Genomic DNA, 24,115 nt, shown 5'->3' on the forward strand with positions numbered 1-24,115 from the left:
CATGCGTGCAGAGGACACCAACTGCACTCTGGGACTTGAAGTATTTTAGCTCATTTAGTAGAAACTACAGACTGTGGCTGGATGTAGTTACATTGATCATTTTATGTGCGTAAAAAATATGAGCTAAAAAAATACAACTAAAAATGTGGTAAGCTCGGTTAAGTTTATGAGGCAGAATCTGTAACTTACACTCTGTGACGCGGGGTTTGACTGCCCGAACCCTCTCCTCCCCTTTGTGAAATAATCGTGAAATATTTTAATACTCGCCCTCAATTACTCTTTGCGTCTCACTGTCATTTTCACCAAACAAGTTACTTAATTTAGCTAACCTGAGTTGGCTAACCCAGTTAACTAGTTAGCTAGCGTTAAGTACCTAACGCTAGCTTTAAAAAACCTAGATACTAAAATACTATGAATGAATACTAATGAACTAATGGAGGGAAATTATCCACTTACCGAAAACTGCAGAGAACGTTTCCCTGAGGGTCTATTACAACAGTTAACTGCTAAACAAGCCCCTGCTTTACTTCAGAAATGTCATTTTTAACAGTAAAATCCGAATGTCAGAAAGATCTGACTGTGAGCTCCGCGACTGAGCCACTGTGGCGGTGCGCGTTCACGTTCTCAGGTGACCTATCAATCAACTTGTCCTCAGCTGTCAATCACCACATCGCCACACCCCTTTTAATATTACAGAATAACTCCTATAAAACGTATTAACTGTAAAGAAAAACACTGGGGGTTATTAGCACAGGAGGGGGGCCTGCAAAAAAAAAATCCTGGATGTGTAATTTTAGATTCAAGATCTCTTATTCAGTTGAATGGAAATAGGCGCGGTTAAAAGTTGTACTGAAGCCAGCCACCAGAGGGCGTAAGAGACGTAGTGGCTTCACTTTTCAACCGCTGTCCTGTTGTCCATACTCATAGACATCATATAAGATGTCTATGCCCATACTTATTTACAGTCTATGGTTAATACACAGTTTTTTCAGTTTTATTTTTTATTTTTTATTTTTCACTTATAAATGTTGATAGAATAAAATTGATTGATGTTACTTAAACATTTGTGTTAAATTAGAAAGGAATGGCAAACTGAAGAACATTTATTGGTGGTTTTAGACATTTAGACCTCACTGTGTACAAAAATTGTCACATCATCCAGAACTTTGTTCTTCAGCAAAACATTGTAAAAAATAATTTAAAAAGTATTATTAAAAGTATAAAAACACAAACATAAAAACACTGCTATGCAAAAATTAATAATACAAGTTGCTATAAAACTCTGCATTAGTCATGGTAAACACATAAATTCAATCAACACTGCTGCTTCAGGGTTTGCCCATAGTTAAAGTGTCCTGCCGGAGCATCAGGAGCAGCTGTCTGGTGTGTTCAGTCTGCTGCTGCACTCTGTTCAGCTCCTGCTCCAGATCCACCCTCGTCACCATTCTGCCCAGCCCTCCACCTGCACAGACGCAATCTTATCACTCAACTGCCAACTGACATTCAAAGAGCTGCACCTGGACCTGGTGGCGTTTTTCCACACCCTGCTCATTTGACTGAGAATAGGGAAGGGTTTTATACTTCTTAAAATCAAACCTTGTAATAAAAAATGCATGGGCTTTTGGAAAAATGCTAACTTGCCTTTTTTGAGATTAGACACACTAGAGATAGCAAGCTGCTGAAATCTCACTTCCTGACTGCGAAGGAATCTCATCAAGTATTCCACAATGGCTTTGTGGTGAAGTTTCAGTAGTTCATCTGTATAAAATATCCCAACACAAGGAGGGAATTTATTGGTAATGATCAAACAATAACATAATAAAGCAATTATTAAAAGCATAAATGATCCCAACTTTACCATTTATGTCTAATTTGCTGATTAAAGAACCGGCAGCAAAAGACAATTCAACATTTTTGCTTTCACTGGAGATGACCACAAGTCTGCCAATGTGAGTTGTAGTCATTTTCTCGACAAGACCGAATCGGAGAGAGTCTGAGAATAATAAGGCAAAAGCTGATTAATAAATATAAGAAATCAACTCTAACATACTGAAAATACTCTGGGTAAGATCAAGCCTAATGATTAAACAAATTACCATGACAAGCCAGTGAATAGAGGCAAATTAATACACTTAAAACAACGTCATCCTCCTTCCAATGAAACTCAAGAGCCAGAAGAAGCCCAGACAAGCATTCGATCGGCAGCGGGACCTAAAAACACAATAAACATCACTCTATTAGTTACATTCGGTACATGCAGAACAGGCAGAAACTGAGACTCCATCATTGATAGAAACTGGTGGAGCTAATTATATATATTCAGGTTAAGACTTTTTTAAATACATTTCTTTAAAACAAACAATTATAGGTTCTATTGTCCTAAGAATTTATAAACATTAAAATTTTTTTAACAAAGGATGCAGCTTTAAGCAGTATTCCATGAAGCTGTACAGCCAATTATGACTTTATTTTCTACTTACAATAAAAAAGTCCCTATGTTAAGCCTGTAATATGTTTACACCATTAAATCTGTCATCTTTATAATGCATTATAACCTCAAGAGAACCAAATCAAATACTGATTACATGTAAAATAACAACTGTCTAAATGTGGCATGTGAGTCACAGCGCCTCAGATGTTTCAGTTTTTGTCATGGCAGTACATCGTCCTAAGACCTCATATGTGTGAATGTTTAATTACTTGCTTGCTTTACCTGCAGACTCTCCACAATGTCCCAGAGGTGGTTGAAGGTAACAGTGCAGTGAGTGACTATAGTTGGGTTAGGCAGATGTGTGAGAAGCAGGTCTCCCAAAACAGGAATCACACCCTGATTCACCAGAGACTCCTACAAATAAAAATAAGGAATCCAACACATCACTGTTTAAAACATACCATAAACATTTCTAAAGCACAGACCAATTTCAGACACAGGCCTGAAATAATATACTGAACTGGCTAAATTAAAGACATATCATATGTGGACCCTGGAGGAAGGGATTGTACAATACAAGAGAACTGTAAAATAAGAACAGATAAAAGCATTGGGGTAAATATACATATATAATGGAAAGTACTCTTACTCTCTTTGGTGGGTGGGCAGAAAGCTGAGAGAGCAGCATTAAAGCAGTTTCAGGGGGGGTATGTTCTGGGGCTCTCAGGAGGGTCAACAGTGGGCACACCCAATCCAGCCCAACCAGTTGATTATGTGCCTCACCTAAAACCAGGGTGCATTATAAAAACTTTACTTCACAATTAATCAGAATTTAAAGGATGAAACTAACAATACCCCAGCCCCTAAAACCAAATCAATATGTAAGCAACGGACAGCAGAGGGTCAGCACATTTGAAGACAGATGTTTAGACAATCCAGATTGGGGAGTGGCTTTGAGGACCAGGCTGTTTCAGTTTTTAGCATGAAGATCCTTTTAAGATCTACCATAGGAAAGGTCTCATCTACATGCTTGGTTATAGAAATATGATAAATAATTAATAAGAGTCACATAAGTACAGACTTATACCACCCAACAAATAATTTTTACATAAAAATATGTAATTAACGATCCTTTATAATCTACATTTTGAGTTTGAATAGTTTTCTTAAGCTTTACAAACCAGTCTGATACGGTCATTTGCTTTAAATGGTATTATACAAAACAATTACCATTCAAAGTGAGGCTCCTGAGGCACTGACTGGCCTGGGTGGAATTCTGAGAGAACATAAAAATATCATGACCACCTACTGAAAAGTGCACAAAATATGAAAAATCTATTTACAGAATGCTTTACTACATGCTCTTAAACCAGTCTATGCCTACCTTAAGAACAGATGAGCCCATAAGTAAGACCAGGGATTTCAGCAGGAAACGGTCACCAATTTGGAGCATTTTTCTGTGATGCTCTGGAACTGCAGCAATATTACTCAATGCATAGCAGCTGCAGAACTTAGACAAGGGCATGAAAAGACTATGTTACATTTTTCTTTGTCTGAACATAACTGTCATTTTTCAAGACAGCATACACCAAAAATGTTTACAGACACAAATTTGAGCCAACACATCTCACACAAGTATTTAACTGTGCACACACACACAGCTTAAACTATCTCTATAGAATATTACTCCTAATAAAATGTGATTTTATGTGACTCTAATCCTCATGTTGAACAATAGCAATCATAAACAAAACTAATAAAGTAAAGAAACACACATTAGTAAATCATAAACATATGGTAAGCCTGTTCCAAACATTACAGTGCCTTATAATGAGAGAGACTGGTTATGAAATGTTGCAAAACCAACATCGTGAAACTGAAAGTGTGCACTTTATTAATTTGTGGTTGGTCCGCTCTGTTTTAAACAGTGGAGCAGAGGGGCATATTAATGTGCCTAAGGGAATTAGGTGTCCAAAAATCTGTAGATATAAAATGTATATTCGTTATACCTTGCATTCTACCAAGAGGCCCTTAGAGCTGACAGAATCTGACAGAAAGGTATAGGTAAAGTACCTGAACTTCAGAATCAGTTGACTGTAACAGTAGAGCCAGCACAGGTATAATTCCCTCTTTACAAAGCACATCTACCGTATTCTCTAGAAAACAAAAACACAGGAGTCAAGTCTCAGACTCTACACGTATGCAAATAAGAGTGTGTGTGGTGTCTGTATTATGCAGTTTTTTAAAGACTCAAAACTTTATAAATAGATGGTCGATCAGCTGATAAAAATTTCCAGTAAATGTCTGTGATTCAAATCCATGTGACCACAAACCTTACCAGATTTGGTAAGATTAAGAAGGGCTCTGACAGCATTTTGTTGAACTTTTGGATCAAAGGCCCGTGCCAGGACAAGCAGAGGCAGCACAGCATCAGAGGCCACAATCACCTCTCTGTTTGAATCTGAATTAAAAAGGAAAAATAGAGTAGAAGTTGGAACATGTGGTAGGGTAAAGTAAAGCTATGAATGTCCAACTAACACTAACAAACCTAAAAGCACACACCTGAAGAGGCTAGCAAAGCAATACATGCACTGGAGTGACATTGAACTGTGTTATCACCAGACTGTAGGAGATCAACCAGTGGCTCCAAAAGCCCCATCTCAATGACATGCTCTTCTTTAACTGAAAATAAAAAAGTTAAATTTAATCTGAGAGGCACTGCATAGAACCAACTGCTTATTGTTTTTGGTGGTAACAAGCTATTTCTCAGTTGGACACACTTGCCTTTCCTGTCTATGAGAAGATTAAGCATGGACAGAGTCACTGTCCTCTGATCCTCCACATCATCTGACTGCAGGAGAGTACAGCATGTCTCCAGTAATACAGTTGAGTCACGATTCTGTACTGTAAAAAGAACACAGCAAGAAGAGCCAAAATATGACTTTTATACTAGATTGTACTAGATCCTGTTCTCACAATAGAGACAAAGTAATATGAATGAACACTAAGGTCCTAGATATTGACAAACATGATATTTTCATATTGCAACCCTGAGGAATGACTGCCCAGTCAGTTCACACTGAGCAACACAGGGTCAACATGATTAGCTTGCTGTAAAGTTTTGTAATGTTTCCATTTAAAGGAGGAATCCTGTGTGAAATGGTCTTGAAGTGTAGTGAAACATAACGAGTACAAACCTTTGTTGAATAGCCCACCTCTGTTTGGCCCCAATATTCCGAAATACATCGCTTTCTATGCCCCCATCACTACCATTGTAAGCCTGTTGGGAGCATTGGCTAAAATCTATGTATTTTGGAATGCTACATGTATTTTGAGAACTACAGCTTGGTCCAACTGGGCATGCTGATAGACTAGTCCATCGAACTCAAATGATCAACCAGTTTACTCAGTTTGCTTCTCATTAAAGGGTATACTTTTCCCTGGAAGTCCATCAAACTGAGGACACAATAAAAATGAACAATGAAAAAAGCAATGAAAGTAATAAAACTTTCATTTAGTGCTTGATTGTGACTTTTGATAACAAGCTATTTTAGAGCAAGGAAGCCCCCAAAACATGGAGGGTCGGAGGACGTCTCCAGAACCAGAGATAAGAAGCACTGCTTCATCTTAATTAATCAAACAAGTGGTCTACCTGCATAATGTTGCCCAGAAGCAACAAATGAGAATGAATAATTTAAACAGGACAATATAATGATTTACATATTCTTGCACATATACATTTTTATGACCCACTTGTACATCTAATTGTACTGGACGAAGATATGTCTTGTTTATTTATATATTACATAAATAAATACCCAGTACACTGATTTGTACTTTAAAGAGTACAAAGCTTGTAGCTGGTGGCTGTACCTTATATTGAAGGAACAATAGAGTACCTTTCAGTGAAAGACTTTTTGTACCCATGTTTTTTATACCAGTAAAGATTATAAAGGTTATCACCAACTGAATATGTGTCAAGAACTTGATGATCCAAAATTGTCTGGTCATCAAATGAAAATGTATAATTAAAATATATATTGTTTATTAGTACAGTGATGCAGAATAACGAATGTACCTTCTTGCTGGTTAAATGGTACAAATCTGAACCTCCTGCTGTTAGGAAAGACTTTGTACTTTAGAGGGAACACATCTGACCCTGTAAAGACTAATATTATAGATTTGAGGGTACAATTATCAAAAATCTACCTTTGAGTACAAGAAAGTGGTTTGTACCACTGTTTTTAATGTGTAGCCAAAATTCAGTTACATACACATATTATATTCAATATACATATACTTGGCCAGAGGATTTTCTGCAGTGCAATTATATGGATCCAGGTAGGAGTGATTAGTGGTGTGAGCTAAAGTCTGCTGGAAGCTAGCTAAAATAACTAACTAGAGTATCACGTGGTCAGGTGACAACAATAAAGCAGTGACAAGTTTTCACCTGTAAGTGACTGACTAGTCCTGTTTTATTAGTAGTGCTGGTACAGTTCTCTCTAGTAAACGGTTATAATGTACTGTAAGACTAGAGCAGACACTCTGCTGTGCTGTAGAACTGTAGTCTGTAGTCCTCGTCCGGTAACACGAAAAACACAGTTCTGCAAAACACAGTTCTAACAGCTTTATCAAGTTCGCCGATGATACAACCGTGCTGGGTCTCATCACCAAAGGCGATGAGTCAGCATACAGAGAGGAGGTGCAGCGGCTGACAGACTGGTGTACAGTCAACAACCTTCACCTGAATGTGGACAAGACAAAGGAAATGGTTGTTGACTTCAGGAGAGCACAACACACCCACTCTCCACTCAACATCGACGGGTCCTCTGTGGAGATTGTTAAGAGCACCAAGTTCCTTGGTGTCCACTTAGCAGATAACCTCACCTGGACCCTGAACACCAGCTCTACAGCCAAGAAAGCCCAGCAGCGTCTCTACTTCCTCCGGAAGCTGAGAAAGGCCCGTCTCCCTCCACCCATCCTCACACTCTTCTATAGAGGGACCATTGAGAGCATCCTGAGCAGCTGCATCACTGCCTGGTTTGGGACCTGCACCACCTCTGACCGCAAGACCCTCCAGCGTATTGTGAGGACAGCTGAGAGGATCATCGGCGTCTCTCTCCCTTCCATCACGGACATTTACACCACCCGCAGCATCCGCAAAGCAACCAGCATTGTGAATGACCCCACTCATCCCTCACACGAACTGTTCTCCCTCCTGCCTTCGGGAAGAAGGTACCGCAGCATCCGGTCCAGCACGACCAGATTCTGCAACAGCTTCTACCCCCAAGCCATCAGACTCCTTAACTGCAGAGACTGAACTGACGGTTTTTCTGTACATGCACACACACTCTTACCCCACTTACCCCAGAAAATGGAAAGCACTAAAAACCCTACTACCTCACTGGACTCTATTGCACACTGTGTAATAGAGTAATTACTACCTCACCTGGTCCTTTTTGCACACTGCAAAATTTGCACACTGTCTTGTTAGGGTTCAAGCACCGAAGGTGCGTAGAACCCTATTGTTTTTGCTAAGATTTTTCTTCTTCTTCTTATTAGGGTTCAAGCACCGAAGGTGCGTAGAACCCTATTGTTTTTGCTAAGATTTTTCTTCTTCTTCTTATTAGGGTTCAAGCACCGAAGGTGCGTAGAACCCTATTTTTTTTGCTAATATTTTTCTTCTTATTATTATTAGGGTTCAAGCACCGAAGCTGCGTAGAACCCTATTGTTTTTGCTAAGATTTTTCTTCTTCTTCTTCTTATTATTATTATTATTAGGGTTCAAGCACCGAAGGTGCGTAGAACCCTATTGTTTTTGCTAAGATTTTTCTTCTTCTTCTTCTTCTTCTTCTTCTTCTTCTTATTAGGGTTCAAGCACCGAAGGTGCGTAGAACCCTATTGTTTTTGCTAAGATTTTTCTTCTTATTATTATTATTCTTTTTCTCCTGTAAAAACAGTTGTGCAGCCTAAACCGTAAGTCACAGAGAAATGAAACTTGGTAGGTAGATGTAGGATCAGTGCATCTCGGTGGACAACAAAAATGGCACCGATTGGTCAAGTGGTGGCGCTATAAACAAGGAAATTCATTTTTCACAATTTTCACAATAACTCAAAAACCATAAGACCTACATTCAAAATTCTTTTTTTGATGGATTCCTTGGGTCAATACCAACAACTTTCCAATTTGGACCATGCACTTCCGTCTATATAGATTTTTTGCTAATTTGCATAATATGCAAAACCTACTTTTGCAAACTAGTCCTAGGAATTTTGACCAATCCTGGCATGTTTGGTATCAAAACACTCGTGAGAGCATGCGCTTCAATATTCATTAAGAAAAAGTTGAAATATGTAAACAATATGGCCGCCATATGCAAATTAGTCCTTCCGGATATATGCCCCATTCACTTCAAGAGGTAAATTTGGAGCACTGTTTCTCAGCAACTGTGCAACCTAGCAAGTTGAAACTTTGCATGCAGAATCTATCATACAGCCTCTAAAGGATGTTCAAAGGGCAACTTAATCAATCAACATGGCTGAACACCATCAGCCAATCAGCATTCAGCAGACATTTTGGCAGGCTGAATGTTGCCCAATCTGGATGATATTTGGCAGTTATGTTCAGGTGGAGACACTGTAGTGACCTGCAAAGTGCTGAAACAATCTGCCCACTGGGGGGCGCTGTTCCAAAAAAACGAGTATATGTCAATCATGCTGTACTATTTTGACATCTAATTGTTTTTGCCATATTTAGTACAGTGGCTCTGACAAATTTCTCAATACAACTATGTTTAAAAAGTGCTTTGTTCATTCATAATTGCTCATTGTTTGAAAATAGCTATATTGAAACTACTCTCTGGATATTTGGCCTATCACCTCCATTTCAGTCTTGCTGCACACTGTAGAGTCTCTAGGTAAATGTTCATTAAAAACATTTGTGAAAATTTCACATACAATACTCTCCAGGCATCAAGCAATCTGTGCGTCCTTGGAATTTCTAACCTAAATTGCTGTAACTCTGCAGTATTTGCTGTAATCTCACAATGTTAAAGACCTCTGTACAATATCACTCTGATGAAGCGCCATTTAATACAGAACTAGATTTAGAATATATTTGTAATTAAATGTCATATCAGAACATGCACTCCTTTGTGCCTCTTCTCAACATTAATAACAGGTGAAAGACTTTTGATAATTTCTCAATGTGACAGAGTGTCTCCAATTGTGTTACACCTTCTTACACATCACCATCCTATGCTCTAGTAGGCACCATTGTGCCAGTTGCTGTTTGATGAAGCGCCATTTAATTCAGAACTAGATTTAGAATAACTTTGTAATTACATGTCATGTCAGACAATGAACTCATTTGTGTTAATGTAAACTTGTTTGGTAAAACATTTCAGCTTGTTTTGCAAAGGTCAAAAGGTCAATCTGAACACCACTTTGTAAACATTCTGGTTGAAACCACCTGATCAATACCAATAACATGTAGACACCTTTTGACTAGATCTAACTCACTTGATGAATATCCTACAAACTTCACTAGATTGACATTACAATTACAATTTACAATTTAAGCACTGATCACGTTGAAAGGCTTCTGCTCAACATTAATAACAGGTGAAAATTTTTTAATAATCTCTAAATGTGACAGGGCATCTCCAATCATATTAGCCCTTTTTACACATCACCATTCAGTTCTCTAGTATGCACCATTGTGCCAGTTGGTGCTTGAACCCGATGATTGCCGCTTGCGGCTATATTTATTATTATTATTCTTTTTCTCCTGTAAAAACAGTTGTGCAGCATAAACCGTAAGTCATAGAGAAATGAAACTTGGTAGGTAGATGTAGGATCAGTGCATCTCGGTGGACAACAAAAATGGCACCGATTGGTCAAGTGGTGGCGCTATAAACAAGGAAATTCATTTTTCACAATTTTCTCAATAACTCAAAAACCATAAGACCTACATTCAAAATTCTTTGTTTGATGGATTCCTTGGGTCAATACCTACAACTTTCCAATTTGGACCATGCACTTCCGTCTATATAGATTTTTTGCTAATTTGCATAATATGCAAAACATACTTTTGCGAACTAGTCCTAGGAATTTTGATCAATCCTGGCATGTTTGGTATCAAAACACTCGTGAGAGCATGGCCTTCAATATTCATTAAGAAAAAGTTGAAATTTGTAAACAATATGGCCGCCATATGCAAATTAGTCCTTCCGGATATATGCCCCATTCACTTCAATTGTTAAATTTGGAACACTGTTTCTCAGCAACCGTGCAACCTAGCAAGCTGAAACTTTGCATGCAGAATCTGTCATACAGCCTCTAAAGGATGTTCAAAGGGCAACTTAATCAATCAACATGGCTGAACACCATCAGCCAATCAGCATTCAGCAGACATTTTGGCAGGCTGAATGTTGCCCAATCTGGATGATATTTGGCAGTTATGTTCAGGTGGAGACGCTGTAGTGACCTGCAAATTGCTGAAACAATCCGACCACTGGGGGGCGCTGTTCCAACAAATCGAATACATGTCAATCATGCTATACTATTTTGACATCTAATTGTTTTTGCCATATTTAGTACAGTGGCTCTGACAAATTTGTCAATACAACTATGTTTAAAAAGTGCTTTGTTTATTCAGAACTGCTAATTGTTTGAAAATAGCAATATTGATACTAGTCTCTGGATATTTGGCCTATCACCGCCATTTCAGACTTGTTGCACACTGTAGAGTCTCTAGGTTAAGATTCAATAAAAACATTTGTGAAAATTTCACATACAATAGTGTCCAGGCATCAAGCAGTCTGAGCGTCCTTGAAATTTCTAACCTAAATTGCTGTAACTCTGCAGTATTTGCTGTAATCTCACAATGTCAAAGACCTCTGTACAATATCACTCTGATGAAGCGCCATTTAATACAGAACTAGATTTAGAATATATTTGTAATTACATGTCATATCAGAACATGCACTCCTTTGTGCCTCTTCTCAACATTAATAACAGGTGAAAGACTTTTGATAATTTCTCAATGTGACAGAGTGTCTCCAATTGTGTTACACCTTCTTACACATCACCATCCTATGCTCTAGTAGGCACCATTGTGCCAGTTGCTGTTTGATGAAGCGCCATTTAATTCAGAACTAGATTTAGAATAACTTTGTAATTACATGTCATGTCAGACAATGAACTCATTTGTGTTAATGTAAACTTGTTTGGTAAAACATTTCAGCTTGTTTTGCAAAGGTCAAAAGGTCAATCTGAACACCACTTTGTAAACATTCTGGTTGAAACCACCTGATCAATACCAATAACATGTAGACACCTTTTGACTAGATCTAACTCACTTGATGAATATCCTACAAACTTCACTAGATTGACATTACAATTACAATTTACAATTTAAGCACTGATCACGTTGAAAGGCTTCTGCTCAACATTAATAACAGGTGAAAAATTTTTAATAATCTCTAAATGTGACAGGGCATCTCCAATCATATTAGCCCTTTTTACACATCACCATTCAGTTCTCTAGTATGCACCATTGTGCCAGTTGGTGCTTGAACCCGATGATTGCCGCTTGCGGCTATATTTATTATTATTATTCTTTTTCTCCTGTAAAAACAGTTGTGCAGCCTAAACCGTAAGTCATAGAGAAATGAAACTTGGTAGGTAGATGTAGGATCAGTGCATCTCGGTGGACAACAAAAATGGCACCGATTGGTCAAGTGGTGGCGCTATAAACAAGGAAATTCATTTTTCACAATTTTCTCAATAACTCAAAAACCATAAGACCTACATTCAAAATTCTTTTTTGATGGATTCCTTGGGTCAATACCAACAACTTTCCAATTTGGACCATGCACTTCCGTCTATATAGATTTTGTGCTAATTTGCATAATATGCAAAACCTACTTTTGCAAACTAGTCCTAGGAATTTTGACCAATCCTGGCATGTTTGGTATCAAAACACTCGTGAGAGCATGCGCTTCAATATTCATTAAGAAAAAGTTGAAATATGTAAACAATATGGCCGCCATATGCAAATTAGTCCTTCCGGATATATGCCCCATTCACTTCAAGAGGTAAATTTGGAGCACTGTTTCTCAGCAACTGTGCAACCTAGAAAGTTGAAACTTTGCATGCAGAATCTATCATACAGCCTCTAAAGGATGTTCAAAGGGCAACTTAATCAATCAACATGGCTGAACACCATCAGCCAATCAGCATTCAGCAGACATTTTGGCAGGCTGAATGTTGCCCAATCTGGATGATATTTGGCAGTTATGTTCAGGTGGAGACACTGTAGTGACCTGCAAAGTGCTGAAACAATCCGCCCACTGGGGGGCGCTGTTCCAAAAAAACGAGTATATGTCAATCATGCTGTACTATTTTGACATCTAATTGTTTTTGCCATATTTAGTACAGTGGCTCTGACAAATTTCTCAATACAACTATGTTTAAAAAGTGCTTTGTTCATTCATAATTGCTAATTGTTTGAAAATAACTATATTGAAACTACTCTCTGGATATTTGGCCTATCACCTCCATTTCAGTCTTGCTGCACACTGTAGAGTCTCTAGGTAAATGTTCATTAAAAACATTTGTGAAAATTTCACATACAATACTCTCCAGGCATCAAGCAATCTGTGCGTCCTTGGAATTTCTAACCTAAATTGCTGTAACTCTGCAGTATTTGCTGTAATCTCACAATGTTAAAGACCTCTGTACAATATCACTCTGATGAAGCGCCATTTAATACAGAAGTAGATTAAGAATAACTTGACATTACATGTCATATCAGAACATTCACTCCTTTGTGCCTCTTCTCAACATTAATAACAGGTGAAAGACTTTTGATCATTTCTAAATGTGACAGAATGTCTCCAATTGTGGTAGACCTTCTTACACATCACCATCCTATGCTCTAGTAGGCACCATTGTGCTAGTTGGTGCTTGATGAAGCGCCATTTAATTCAGAACTAGATTTATAATAACTTCGTAATTACATGTCATATCAGAACATTCACTCCTTTGTGTTAATTTAAACTTGTTTGGTCAAACATTTCAGCTTGTTCTGCAAAGGTTCAAAGGTCAATCTGAATACCACTTTGTGAACATTCTGGTTGAAGCCACCTGATCAATACCAATAACATGTAGACACCTTTTGACTAGTTCTAACTCACTTAATGAATATCCTACAAAGTTCACTAGATTTACATGTGAATTTAAGCACTGATCAGGTTGAAAGGCCTCTGCTCAACATTAATAACAGGTGAAAAACTTGATAATTTCTAAATGTGACAGGGCATCTCCAATCATATTAGACCTTCTTACACATCACCATTCAATGCTCCAGTAGGCACCATTGTGCAAGTTGGTGCTTGAACCCGATGATTGCCACTTGCGGCTATATTTATTTATTATTCTTTGTCTGTATGGTGTTGTATTGTCTGTCTGCACTTTTGTACTGTTGCACTATTGTTCTGTCTACACTGTGTTTATGTGCACCATGGTCCTTGGAGGAACTTTGTTTCGTTTCACTGTGTACTCTGTATATAGCTGAAATGACAATAAAAAACACTTTGACTTTGACTTTGACTTTGACTATACTCGCTAGACTGGAGGTGTCAGCATGTGCTCTTTGTTCTACAGGGTTTTGAGGAGTACTGACCTGTGGGAAGGTGATGGTTCAGTCTGGAGCTGCTTTCACGCTTCAAGTGCTGTCGTCGCAGAAGTTCATAAAGTTTTTCATGAGGGACAGCAGATGTTTTACCCCAGCCACAGCACTTCGAGATTCTCCCAGCAACACCTTTCACTCTCTGCACAAAGCTTTCTGTTTCCTCCTTAATAAGGGCTTCAACGTCTTTAAAAAGTCGCGCGCATCGCTCACACAATTCCATGTGGAGGCTTTAAGAGGCGAAGAACAAAACAACGCTGATAGGATTTATGTCTTCAGTCTAGACACTTTCTAACGTGCCTGCTGTACACAGACTGCTGTAGTTTCTACACTATGCAGACGGTTAATGAGGAGGAGCTCTCTACACTGAGCCTCAGGTGTGGAGCTCCTCCTCCTTCTCTCTCAGATCATTGAGAGGATTAAGAGCACTGAATTGAAGTGTATCATTTAACCAACATCTCTTACAGTCTACTCTCTTTTTTAAATTACTCTTCTGAAAAATGTCTAATAATAATATTGTTTATGTAATGTAATGTTTATCATAAAAAGCGTGATATGGTTTAACCATGTGTAAATAATGCCATCACTGCATACTTTTATTTAGTTTTAGTGTTACTACAAATCCCACATTTAAGAAAAAATACATGCACCCATAAAGCACAGACATACATGTTATCAAACATCACACATTCATTTAGAAAACTTTTACAGTAAACATCAACGGGTAGCTGTTAGCATCGCCAGTTAACTGTTCGCATTGTCAGTTAGCTGTTGATGTAACCCAGCTGTATTGTAGCCATTTAATGTAGGGTTACCCCTTAATTAAGCGCTGCCCCTTTAGGAAAACTGCTGGCTCTCAACGAATCTGTCAGACAGCGACATCTATTGGTTAGGAAATGAGTGTAGTGCACGCAGAGCTGCATCAGTGACGGTGTCTCACACACACACACACACACACACACACACACACACACACACACGTGCAACTCGTCATTAAAACAGACTACGATGTGTTAGCTTGCCAATGTACTCGAGGCCAACAGGGCTTTCAGTAGTCCAGTAGTCTGTTTTAATGACGAGTTGCACCCGGGGCGGGTGTATTTTGTCTGACAGTTACATTAAAAAATACATTTATAGCAAGAGCTCTGGGGTGGGTTTCCCGAAAGCTTCGTAACGCTAAGAACTTCGTTAACTCGTACTTAAGATTGATCGTTAATTAAAGAGTGTTTCCCAAACCCGTGCGTAACTAATGTACTACGTAAACTCGCTCGCAGATTAACGAGTGCCCTGACCCAGTCGTTATTCTTAAAGAGCTACTTTAGGGGATCTCGACTTGCAGTTCAGCATTTTAAACAACAGGGACCGCTAATTTTGAGGGTGAAACATTATCATTTCCGTGGTTGAAGCAATTATATTATATTACTATTAATTATAATAAATTATATTATTATATAATTATTATTTAAATTAATTAATATAATTGTTATTATATTATATTATATTATATTATATTATTCCCCGTGTCTGCGGGTGCTCCGGTTTCCTCCCACAGTCCAAAGACTGCACGTTCAGCCTAATTGGATGTCGGATAAAAATTAGAATGTCGGATAGGTGTGAGTGTGTGAGTGGATGTGTCTGTGTGTCTGTCTGCCCTGCAATGGATTAGGGGCCTGTCCAGGGTGTATACTGCCTTCCGCACGATGCCAGCCAGCTACTATATATACTCCAGCCACCCCCCGCGCCCCTTAACGGATAAAGCGGTTGACGATGAGTGAGTGAATGAGTTATATTATATTATATTATATTATATTTTAATGCCAACTTTGTCTGTGGCTTGTAGTCTAACTGGGCATATTGTAATTGACCAATCAAACCCACGAATAAATGAATAAAATCCAGATTAGCGATGGTAGAGTTCTTGACATTAATGCTGCAAGAAATGCAATCAGTCAATTCCTGCAGATGTTGATCACGGTCTAAGCAAAGCTGCAAAGTCTCTGGATTCTGTAATCAGGCTGTTACTGTGCCATACACACACTTATATACAATTCCCACCAGCCCGGGAATTACAGCACAACACTATGTATTTCCATGCTATTGTGAAAATTCGTGCTATCGTAGGTCCGGTGCAGGGGACGCCTGCGGTGTCTTTAATCACACCTACACGTAGTGCTGGACGATATGGCCAAAATTCATATCACGATATATTCCTTAATTTCGGTCGATACGATATAATTTCGATATCGATATAAATACTTAGAAGGCCACAGAAAACTGCGAAGAATCCCTGCAATGGAAATATGTACCTACTACTGTCTGAAAATTTAATTTAAGTCCTTTCACGAAAACATTATAATACTTAAGAAATAAAAAATAGTCAAGATAAATCAATGCTCAAATTTATTTGCATATAGCAAAATAAAAACATGACATCCCTGTCAAACATAAGCCTATATAACTATTACCAATAAAAATAACTTTAAATTAGGACAGAAGCAGAGCTTCTTATTCTTTTGTAAACAAATTTAACAGATCAAAACAAAAGTGTTTCAACTAGGATAAAGAATAAAAGAAGCCTTTATATACATAAAAGCAACAAGATTTTCCCGTCAAATAAACAAACCTATAGGCTTTATCAACTATAAATAACTTAGTTACAATATAAGCTACAAAAGTGCTTCAGCCAAAATACAACTCTTTATAAACATAAAAGGAACATGATATCCCCGTCAAATAAACAAACCTAAAGGATTCATAAACTTTAAATAACTTAAATAACTTACAACATACGCTATAAAAGTGATTCAGCCAGTATAAGGAAAATATTGTATGTAGTGGAACTGATTGAGGTGGTGGAACAGATTAGATGTTTTAACGTTACCGCTGCTGGTCGGCTCCACTCTCCGGCACAATTAGCAGCAAACTGAAGTTTAGCAGACCTTCGAGAGTCGAACCAAATCCTCACCACTGAATTAGACCTCCCTCCTTCAATTGATCACTTGTGGAAGCGGCAGGGGCATTCATTTTGCATCAAAAATGTCCCGTGCTGGGAGCCAAGAGGACCCGCGGCTGACCGAGAGGACCCGAGACTGACCGCTGACCGAGTGGACCCGTGGGTGGACCGAGTGGACCCGTGGGTGGACCGAGCGGACCCGTGGTCGGACCGAGCGGACCCGTGGGCGGACCGAGCGGACCCGAGGCTAGGCTAGGCTAGGCTCGGCTTGGTTCCGCTCCGTTCCACTACAGCGCGGAGCATTTCAGATGCGAACCGAGCCTACCTTAGCCTTGGATCCGCTCGTCCCGGCTCCGTTTGGCTCCAGCGCGAGGCATTTTAGATGCGTAGCGTACCCGAGCCTAGCCTAGCCTAGCCAAATCTAGCCTAGCCTAGCCTATCTGGCTACGTGCCTATGTGATTACATCATCACGCACAGAGATAGTCCAGCTACGGAGGCTGATTGTGTTCAGCTGTGCGGCGAGCTGACGCCAGTAAAACGCCTGTCCGTGACAGATTCTGTAAATAATACATATCGATACACCACAAAAATGATATCACCGTTATTGAAACATTTCTTATCGCGATAAATACCGATATCGAATTATTGTCCAGGCCTACCTACACGTATTGTAAAGGGTATTGGTGAATGTGCAGGTAATATTTAATATTATTCCTTAACCAGGTGCTTCTAACCAACATTGTGGCCGTTCATCTGGGCAAACTCTGGGGTGTGTCAGCTCGCAAATATATAAGTACCAGTCAAAAGTTGGACACGTCTCATTTAATGTTTTTATAATTTTTTTTACATTGTCGATAAATATTAAAACCATGAACACTAATAATTGACGCATATGGAATTATCTAGTAAACAAAAAGGTGCATGGCCTTCACAATCCCCTGACCTAAACCCAACTGAGATGGTGATTTAGGATGAGCTGGAGCTTCACAGAGTGTATGAAGTATAAAACATATTCCTGTTGGTTAAAAAAAAAAAATACAGGAACATATGTATACGTATTATTATATTATTTTAATATTATTAATAATTATAATAATAATACATTAATATTACTATTAATATTACTATTAATAATATTAGTATAATATCTATTAATATAATATATATTACTGTCACGTCTTAGCCCTGTCTCATGTCTCTGTGTGCTTTCCCCACGTGACCTGTGCTCCTCTGTGTCTCCTGTCACAGTAGTTTTCCGTCACGTGTGTGTAATTTGTAGCTCCACCCTTCCCCAGGTGTTCATTGTTTCATGTTAGTATAAGTAGTACCTGTTAGTCTATGGCTGCGTCCAGAAACTTTTGCTACTCCTCCTTTCCTACTCCTCCTCTCCTACCCCGGAAGAAGGTGGAGGAATTGAGGAGAGGAGAGGAGGAGGAGGAATGGAGGGAAGGAGCTGTAATTGGGGAAATGGGACAGCTGATCCCTTTTAGATAGGATGTTGACTACCGATGAACTGAGCCAATCACAACGCTCACTTTTAGCACATGCCGGATACTGCCCAGCCAATCACAGCTTCTGAATAAAGCTCCACATACAAAAATAAAAACGAGAGATCAATAAACACAATTCCAAATTCTAGAGATCAAGCTTCAAAGTGCAGCCTGATTAGCCATTGATGAAGGTTGCATATGTAAATATTAAATTATTTTAATAGTAAAATATGATTTCATTGAATGTAATAAAACAAATAACAAATCTTAATAAATAATAAATATAATAATACATATTATATTTTGCATACATGTTGAAGTGAAAAAATATTAGATGAAACAGCATCAATGGAACATTACTGTCACACAGCTAAATATTCAGATATTCCAATAAAATCCTGCTTACTCCCAGGCATTTTGGCCGCATCTCTGGCCAGTGAGATATATATATATATATATATATATATATCATGTTACAAATATGGGAACATTAATAAAGTTTTACTGAGCATACAGCTTATCTAAATAAAAACATATATTAGTGCTTTACTGGCTGTATAATTAGATAAGGAACCTAGTTAATTAATATGTTTATGACGTATATTTGGGCGTTGCCTGCTCCTCGCACTGCTTTTCGCGTGCTCTGTGGGCGTGAATGCAGTGATGTCATTGGAAAATCCTTAAAAGTCTTCCGGAGTAGGATACACTGATGTATCCTTCAATGGAAGCCTACTACAGGAGAATTTTAAGGGGCTTCTTTCGTCTCCTACGGTATTCGGACAGGCGGCAAGATGGCGTCACGAAATCAGTTTCCGGGTCACGGAGGAGAGGAGGAGGATCGGTAGGAAAAAGGAGACACTTTTGGGGTTTCTGGACGCAGCCTATGGCTGTATTCGGAATGGCATACTACATACTACTCGCGTACTAAATCTGCCTAAAGCTAGTATGCAGTACACAGTATGCGACCAAACTGAGGATCTGTAGTGCACTACAGGTACCCGGATGGTGTACTACTCCGCTCCGATTCCGCAGTGTGCATGGGGAGCTATCTTCGCGGTGTACTGCATCCCAACATGCATTGCAACTGGCTTCTCCAGCTGGCTTCAGAAAAAAAACAAGATGGAGGCGAGTGCGAGAGAATTATGGAAATATATATATTTTTAAATTAAGGGAATTATTTTGGAAAGTATTGGCTCACCGCTGTCGAGACCCGCCGCTGCCGCGGCCGTGTCCCTCCGCTGCCTCGGCCGAGCGTTCTCCGCGGCCGGGACCCTCCGCTGCCTCGGCCGAGCGCTCTCCGCGGCCGGGACCCTCCGCTGTGTGCTGCCTTGATGTAGTAAATAATTCCCTCAGTTTTAATAAATTATTCTGTTATTTTAATAAATAATTCCCTCAGTTTTAATAAGTTATTCTGTTATTTTAATAAATAATTCCCTCAGTTTTAATAAGTTATTCTGTTATTTTAATAAATAATTCCCTCAGTTTTAATAAGTTATTCTGTTATTTTAATAAATAATTCCCTCAGTTTTAATACATTATTTTGTTATTTTAGTAAATAATTCCCTCAGTTTTAATAAATCGTGCTTATTTATTTAATAAATAATTCCAAAAAATTATTCTGTTATTTTAATAAATGTTTCCCTCAGTTTAAATAAATTATTCTGTTACTTTAATAAATAATTCCCTTAGTTTTAATAAATCGTTCTCTTTATTTAATAAATAATTCCAATAGATTGTTCTGTTCTTTTAATAAATAATTCGCTCAGTTTTAATAAATTTGTTACTTTAATAAATAATTCCAATAAATCGTCCTGTTAATTTAATAAATAATTCACTTCTTAATCAATCGTTCTGTTGATTTAATAATTCCCTCAGTTTTAATACATATTTTTCTTTTAAATAAGGGAATGATTTGAATACAAATTAATAAAATTGTTTCACTTGTGCAACGTGTCTCATTTCTTTTATTGTTGAGATTGTGTAAATATGAATGAGAGTTTGTTTAAATGTGTTCTTCTTGTTGGTATTTACATAGATGAAAATAGTAATCTACTAAAATAAATAGGAAAACATATTTAACTGGAACATACTTGGGTTGTGGGGGCTGCTGCTAAATGGTTGTTAGAATTGGGTTAACTGCACTTACATTAAACTCTAAAATAAAAGCAGCAATTGCTGTTCTGGACAGTATGCAGATCTCATTAGTTTTAATAATGAAAAGGTAGGACATTTTTCATGTTCTTTCTGTTTACAACTCACTCTGAGGAATTCAGAGCACTACAGAGCACTGACTGGTGTGTCACAGCAGGACCGTGTAGGGTACTACAATCAAAAGTGTTACAGTACCGAATACTACATACTGGGCAGTGTGTAGTATGCAGTACATACTAGTGCAGTATGCAGTACGCAGTATGCCATTCCGAATACAGCCTATGTTTGCTGTCGGTCTTTGCACCTTCCTCTGTCATTTGTCTTGCCACGTTTCTATAGTTTGCTCACGGTTTTCGTCACGCTCAGTTTATCTCTTGTTTATTTCTAGTTTTTCGTTTATCATGTTTATACCCTTGTTTATTCCCTGTTTTGTATTTATTTACGTATTTATCCTTGTATATATTCCCGAGCCCTGTTTATTCATTTTCTGTTTAGTATAGCTCTTTGTGTTTTCCCCTGTTTGTTTATGTTTATACATTTTCTAGTTCTTTCCCTGTTTGTTTGTTTATATATTTATTTGTTTATTAATAAATTCTTCGGTCTTACCTGCTTTTACGTCCGCATCCCGTCTGCTCCTCCGTTACATTAACAATAATAGTTTTAAAAAAGTAAAAAAAAGTTTAATGTTTTAAAATAGATTAGATTTTTGAGTATTTATTTAGTCAAATGTATCTTTAGGAGTATTTTGTTAATACATCCTTTTGTAATTTAAATATAATATGTATAATGTTGATGATTACAACACATTTATACATTTTTAGGGTGCAATAGTGAATAAATACTGCACAATGGCAGTGTTGAATTGATATTTATGGATCGATTAAGTGCGCTGTTTCGGGGGAGGAGTCAACAAAGACATTCTTTAACCTCTTTTTCGCTTTGCGAAGCTCTTTAGGAAACGTTTTTTATCGTTTTTTATTTTGGTCCCAAAATTTTTAGAAGTTTTTTTTGGGTCAAATTTTATTTGGTCCCTGGGTCTACGTTTTTTTCTAATTTGGGTCAAATATTGAAAAGTGCTTTTTGTCACATTTCTGAGCAAAATTTGGTCCAATTTACCATGCCCATGCATCTTCCCACTCGTTTGAGTCATTTTTCATGGAAAAAACAAGGTTTAATGAATGGTCAAAATTTTCACCAGAATCACATACCGCGGGTCTACGTTTTTTTCTGATTTGGGTCAAAAATTGAAAAGTGCTTTTTGTCACATTTCTGAGCAAAATTTGGCCCAATTTACCATGCCCATGCATTTTCCCACTCGTTTGAGTCATTTGTCATGGAAAAAACAAGGTTTCATGAATGGTCAAAATTTTCACCAGAATCACATACCGCGGGTCTACGTTTTTTTCTGACTTGGGTCAAAAATTGAAAAGTGCTTTTTGTCACATTTCTGAGCAAAATTTGGCCCAATTTACCATGCCCATGCATTTTCCCACTCGTTTGTGTCATTTGTCATGGAAAAAACAAGGTTTCATGAATGGTCAAAATTTTCACCAGAATCACATACCGCGGGTCTACGTTTTTTTCTGATTTTGGTCAAAAATTGAAAAGTGCTTTTTGTCACATTTCTGAGCAAAATTTGGCCCAATTTACCATGCCCATGCATTTTCCCACTCGTTTGAGTCATTTGTCATGGAAAAAACAAGGTTTCATGAATGGTCAAAATTTTCACCAGAATCACATACCGCGGGTCTACGTTTTTTTCTGATTTGGGTCAAAAATTGAAAAGTGCTTTTTGTCACATTTCTGAGCAAAATTTGGCCCAATTTACCATGCCCATGCATTTTCCCACTCGTTTGAGTCATTTGTCATGGAAAAAACAAGGTTTCATGAATGGTCAAAATTTTCATCAGAATCACATACCGCGGGTCTACGTTTTTTTCTGATTTGGGTCAAAAATTGAAAAGTGCTTTTTGTCACATTTCTTAGCAAAATTTGGCCCAATTTACCATGCCCATGCATTTTCCCACTCGTTTGAGTCATTTGTCATGGAAAAAACAAGGTTTCATGAATGGTCAAAATTTTCACCAGAATCACATACCGCGGGTCTACGTTTTTTTCTGATTTGGGTCAAAAATTGAAAAGTGCTTTTTGTCACATTTCTGAGCAAAATTTGACCCAATTTACCAGGCCCATGCATTTTCCCACTCGTTTGAGTCATTTGTCATGGAAAAAACAAGGTTTCATGAATGGTCAAAATTTTCACCAGAATCACATACCGCGGGTCTACGTTTTTTTCTGATTTGGGTCAAAAATTGAAAAGTGCTTTTTGTCACATTTCTGAGCAAAATTTGGCCCAATTTACCATGCCCATGCATTTTCCCACTCGTTTGAGTCATTTGTCATGGAAAAAACAAGGTTTCATGAATGGTCAAAATTTTCACCAGAATCACATACCGCGGGTCTATGTTTTTTTCTGACTTGGGTCAAAAATTGAAAAGTGCTTTTTGTCACATTTCTGAGCAAAATTTGGCCCAATTTACCATGCCCATGCATTTTCCCACTCGTTTGTGTCATTTGTCATGGAAAAAACAAGGTTTCATGAATGGTCAAAATTTTCACCAGAATCACATACCGCGGGTCTACGTTTTTTTCTGATTTTGGTCAAAAATTGAAAAGTGCTTTTTGTCACATTTCTGAGCAAAATTTGGCCCAATTTACCATGCCCATGCATTTTCCCACTCGTTTGAGTCATTTGTCATGGAAAAAACAAGGTTTCATGAATGGTCAAAATTTTCACCAGAATCACATACCGCGGGTCTACGTTTTTTTCTGATTTGGGTCAAAAATTGAAAAGTGCTTTTTGTCACATTTCTGAGCAAAATTTGGCCCAATTTACCATGCCCATGCATTTTCCCACTCGTTTGAGTCATTTGTCATGGAAAAAACAAGGTTTCATGAATGGTCAAAATTTTCATCAGAATCACATACCGCGGGTCTACGTTTTTTTCTGATTTGGGTCAAAAATTGAAAAGTGCTTTTTGTCATGTTTCTGAGCAAAATTTGGCCCAATTTACCATGCCCATGCATTTTCCCACTCGTTTGAGTCATTTGTCATGGAAAAAACAAGGTTTCATGAATGGTCAAAATTTTCACCAGAATCACATACCGCGGGTCTACGTTTTTTTTCTGATTTGGGTCAAAAATTTAAAAGTGCTTTTTGTCACATTTCTTAGCAAAATTTGGCCCAATTTACCATGCCCATGCATTTTCCCACTCGTTTGAGTCATTTGTCATGGAAAAAACAAGGTTTCATGAATGGTCACAATTTTCACCAGAATCACATACCGCGGGTCTACGTTTTTTTCTGATTTGGGTCAAAAATTGAAAAATGCTT

At 38.0% G+C, this 24,115-nt stretch overlaps 1 protein-coding gene across 1 annotated transcript; it reads right to left on the reverse strand.

Moving 5' to 3' along the window:
- Positions 1–1,095: 1,095 nt before the first annotated feature.
- On the reverse strand, positions 1,096–14,520 carry LOC103031223 (uncharacterized). The gene is made up of 13 exons (XM_007233019.3): positions 14,121–14,520; positions 5,216–5,335; positions 4,994–5,113; positions 4,770–4,892; positions 4,505–4,587; positions 3,816–3,941; positions 3,662–3,707; positions 3,081–3,214; positions 2,714–2,845; positions 2,097–2,211; positions 1,859–1,993; positions 1,642–1,758; positions 1,096–1,462 (listed from the first exon to the last, which is right to left on the reverse strand). The coding sequence occupies exons 1-13, from the start codon at positions 14,347–14,349 to the stop codon at positions 1,329–1,331; spliced, it is 1,614 nt and encodes a 537-aa protein (XP_007233081.3). The 5' UTR covers positions 14,350–14,520; the 3' UTR covers positions 1,096–1,328.
- Between the last annotated feature and the right edge of the window lie 9,595 nt (positions 14,521–24,115).

This window comes from Astyanax mexicanus, chromosome 1 (genome assembly GCF_023375975.1).
Source record: "Astyanax mexicanus isolate ESR-SI-001 chromosome 1, AstMex3_surface, whole genome shotgun sequence".
Taxonomy (NCBI): Eukaryota; Metazoa; Chordata; class Actinopteri; order Characiformes; family Acestrorhamphidae; genus Astyanax; species Astyanax mexicanus.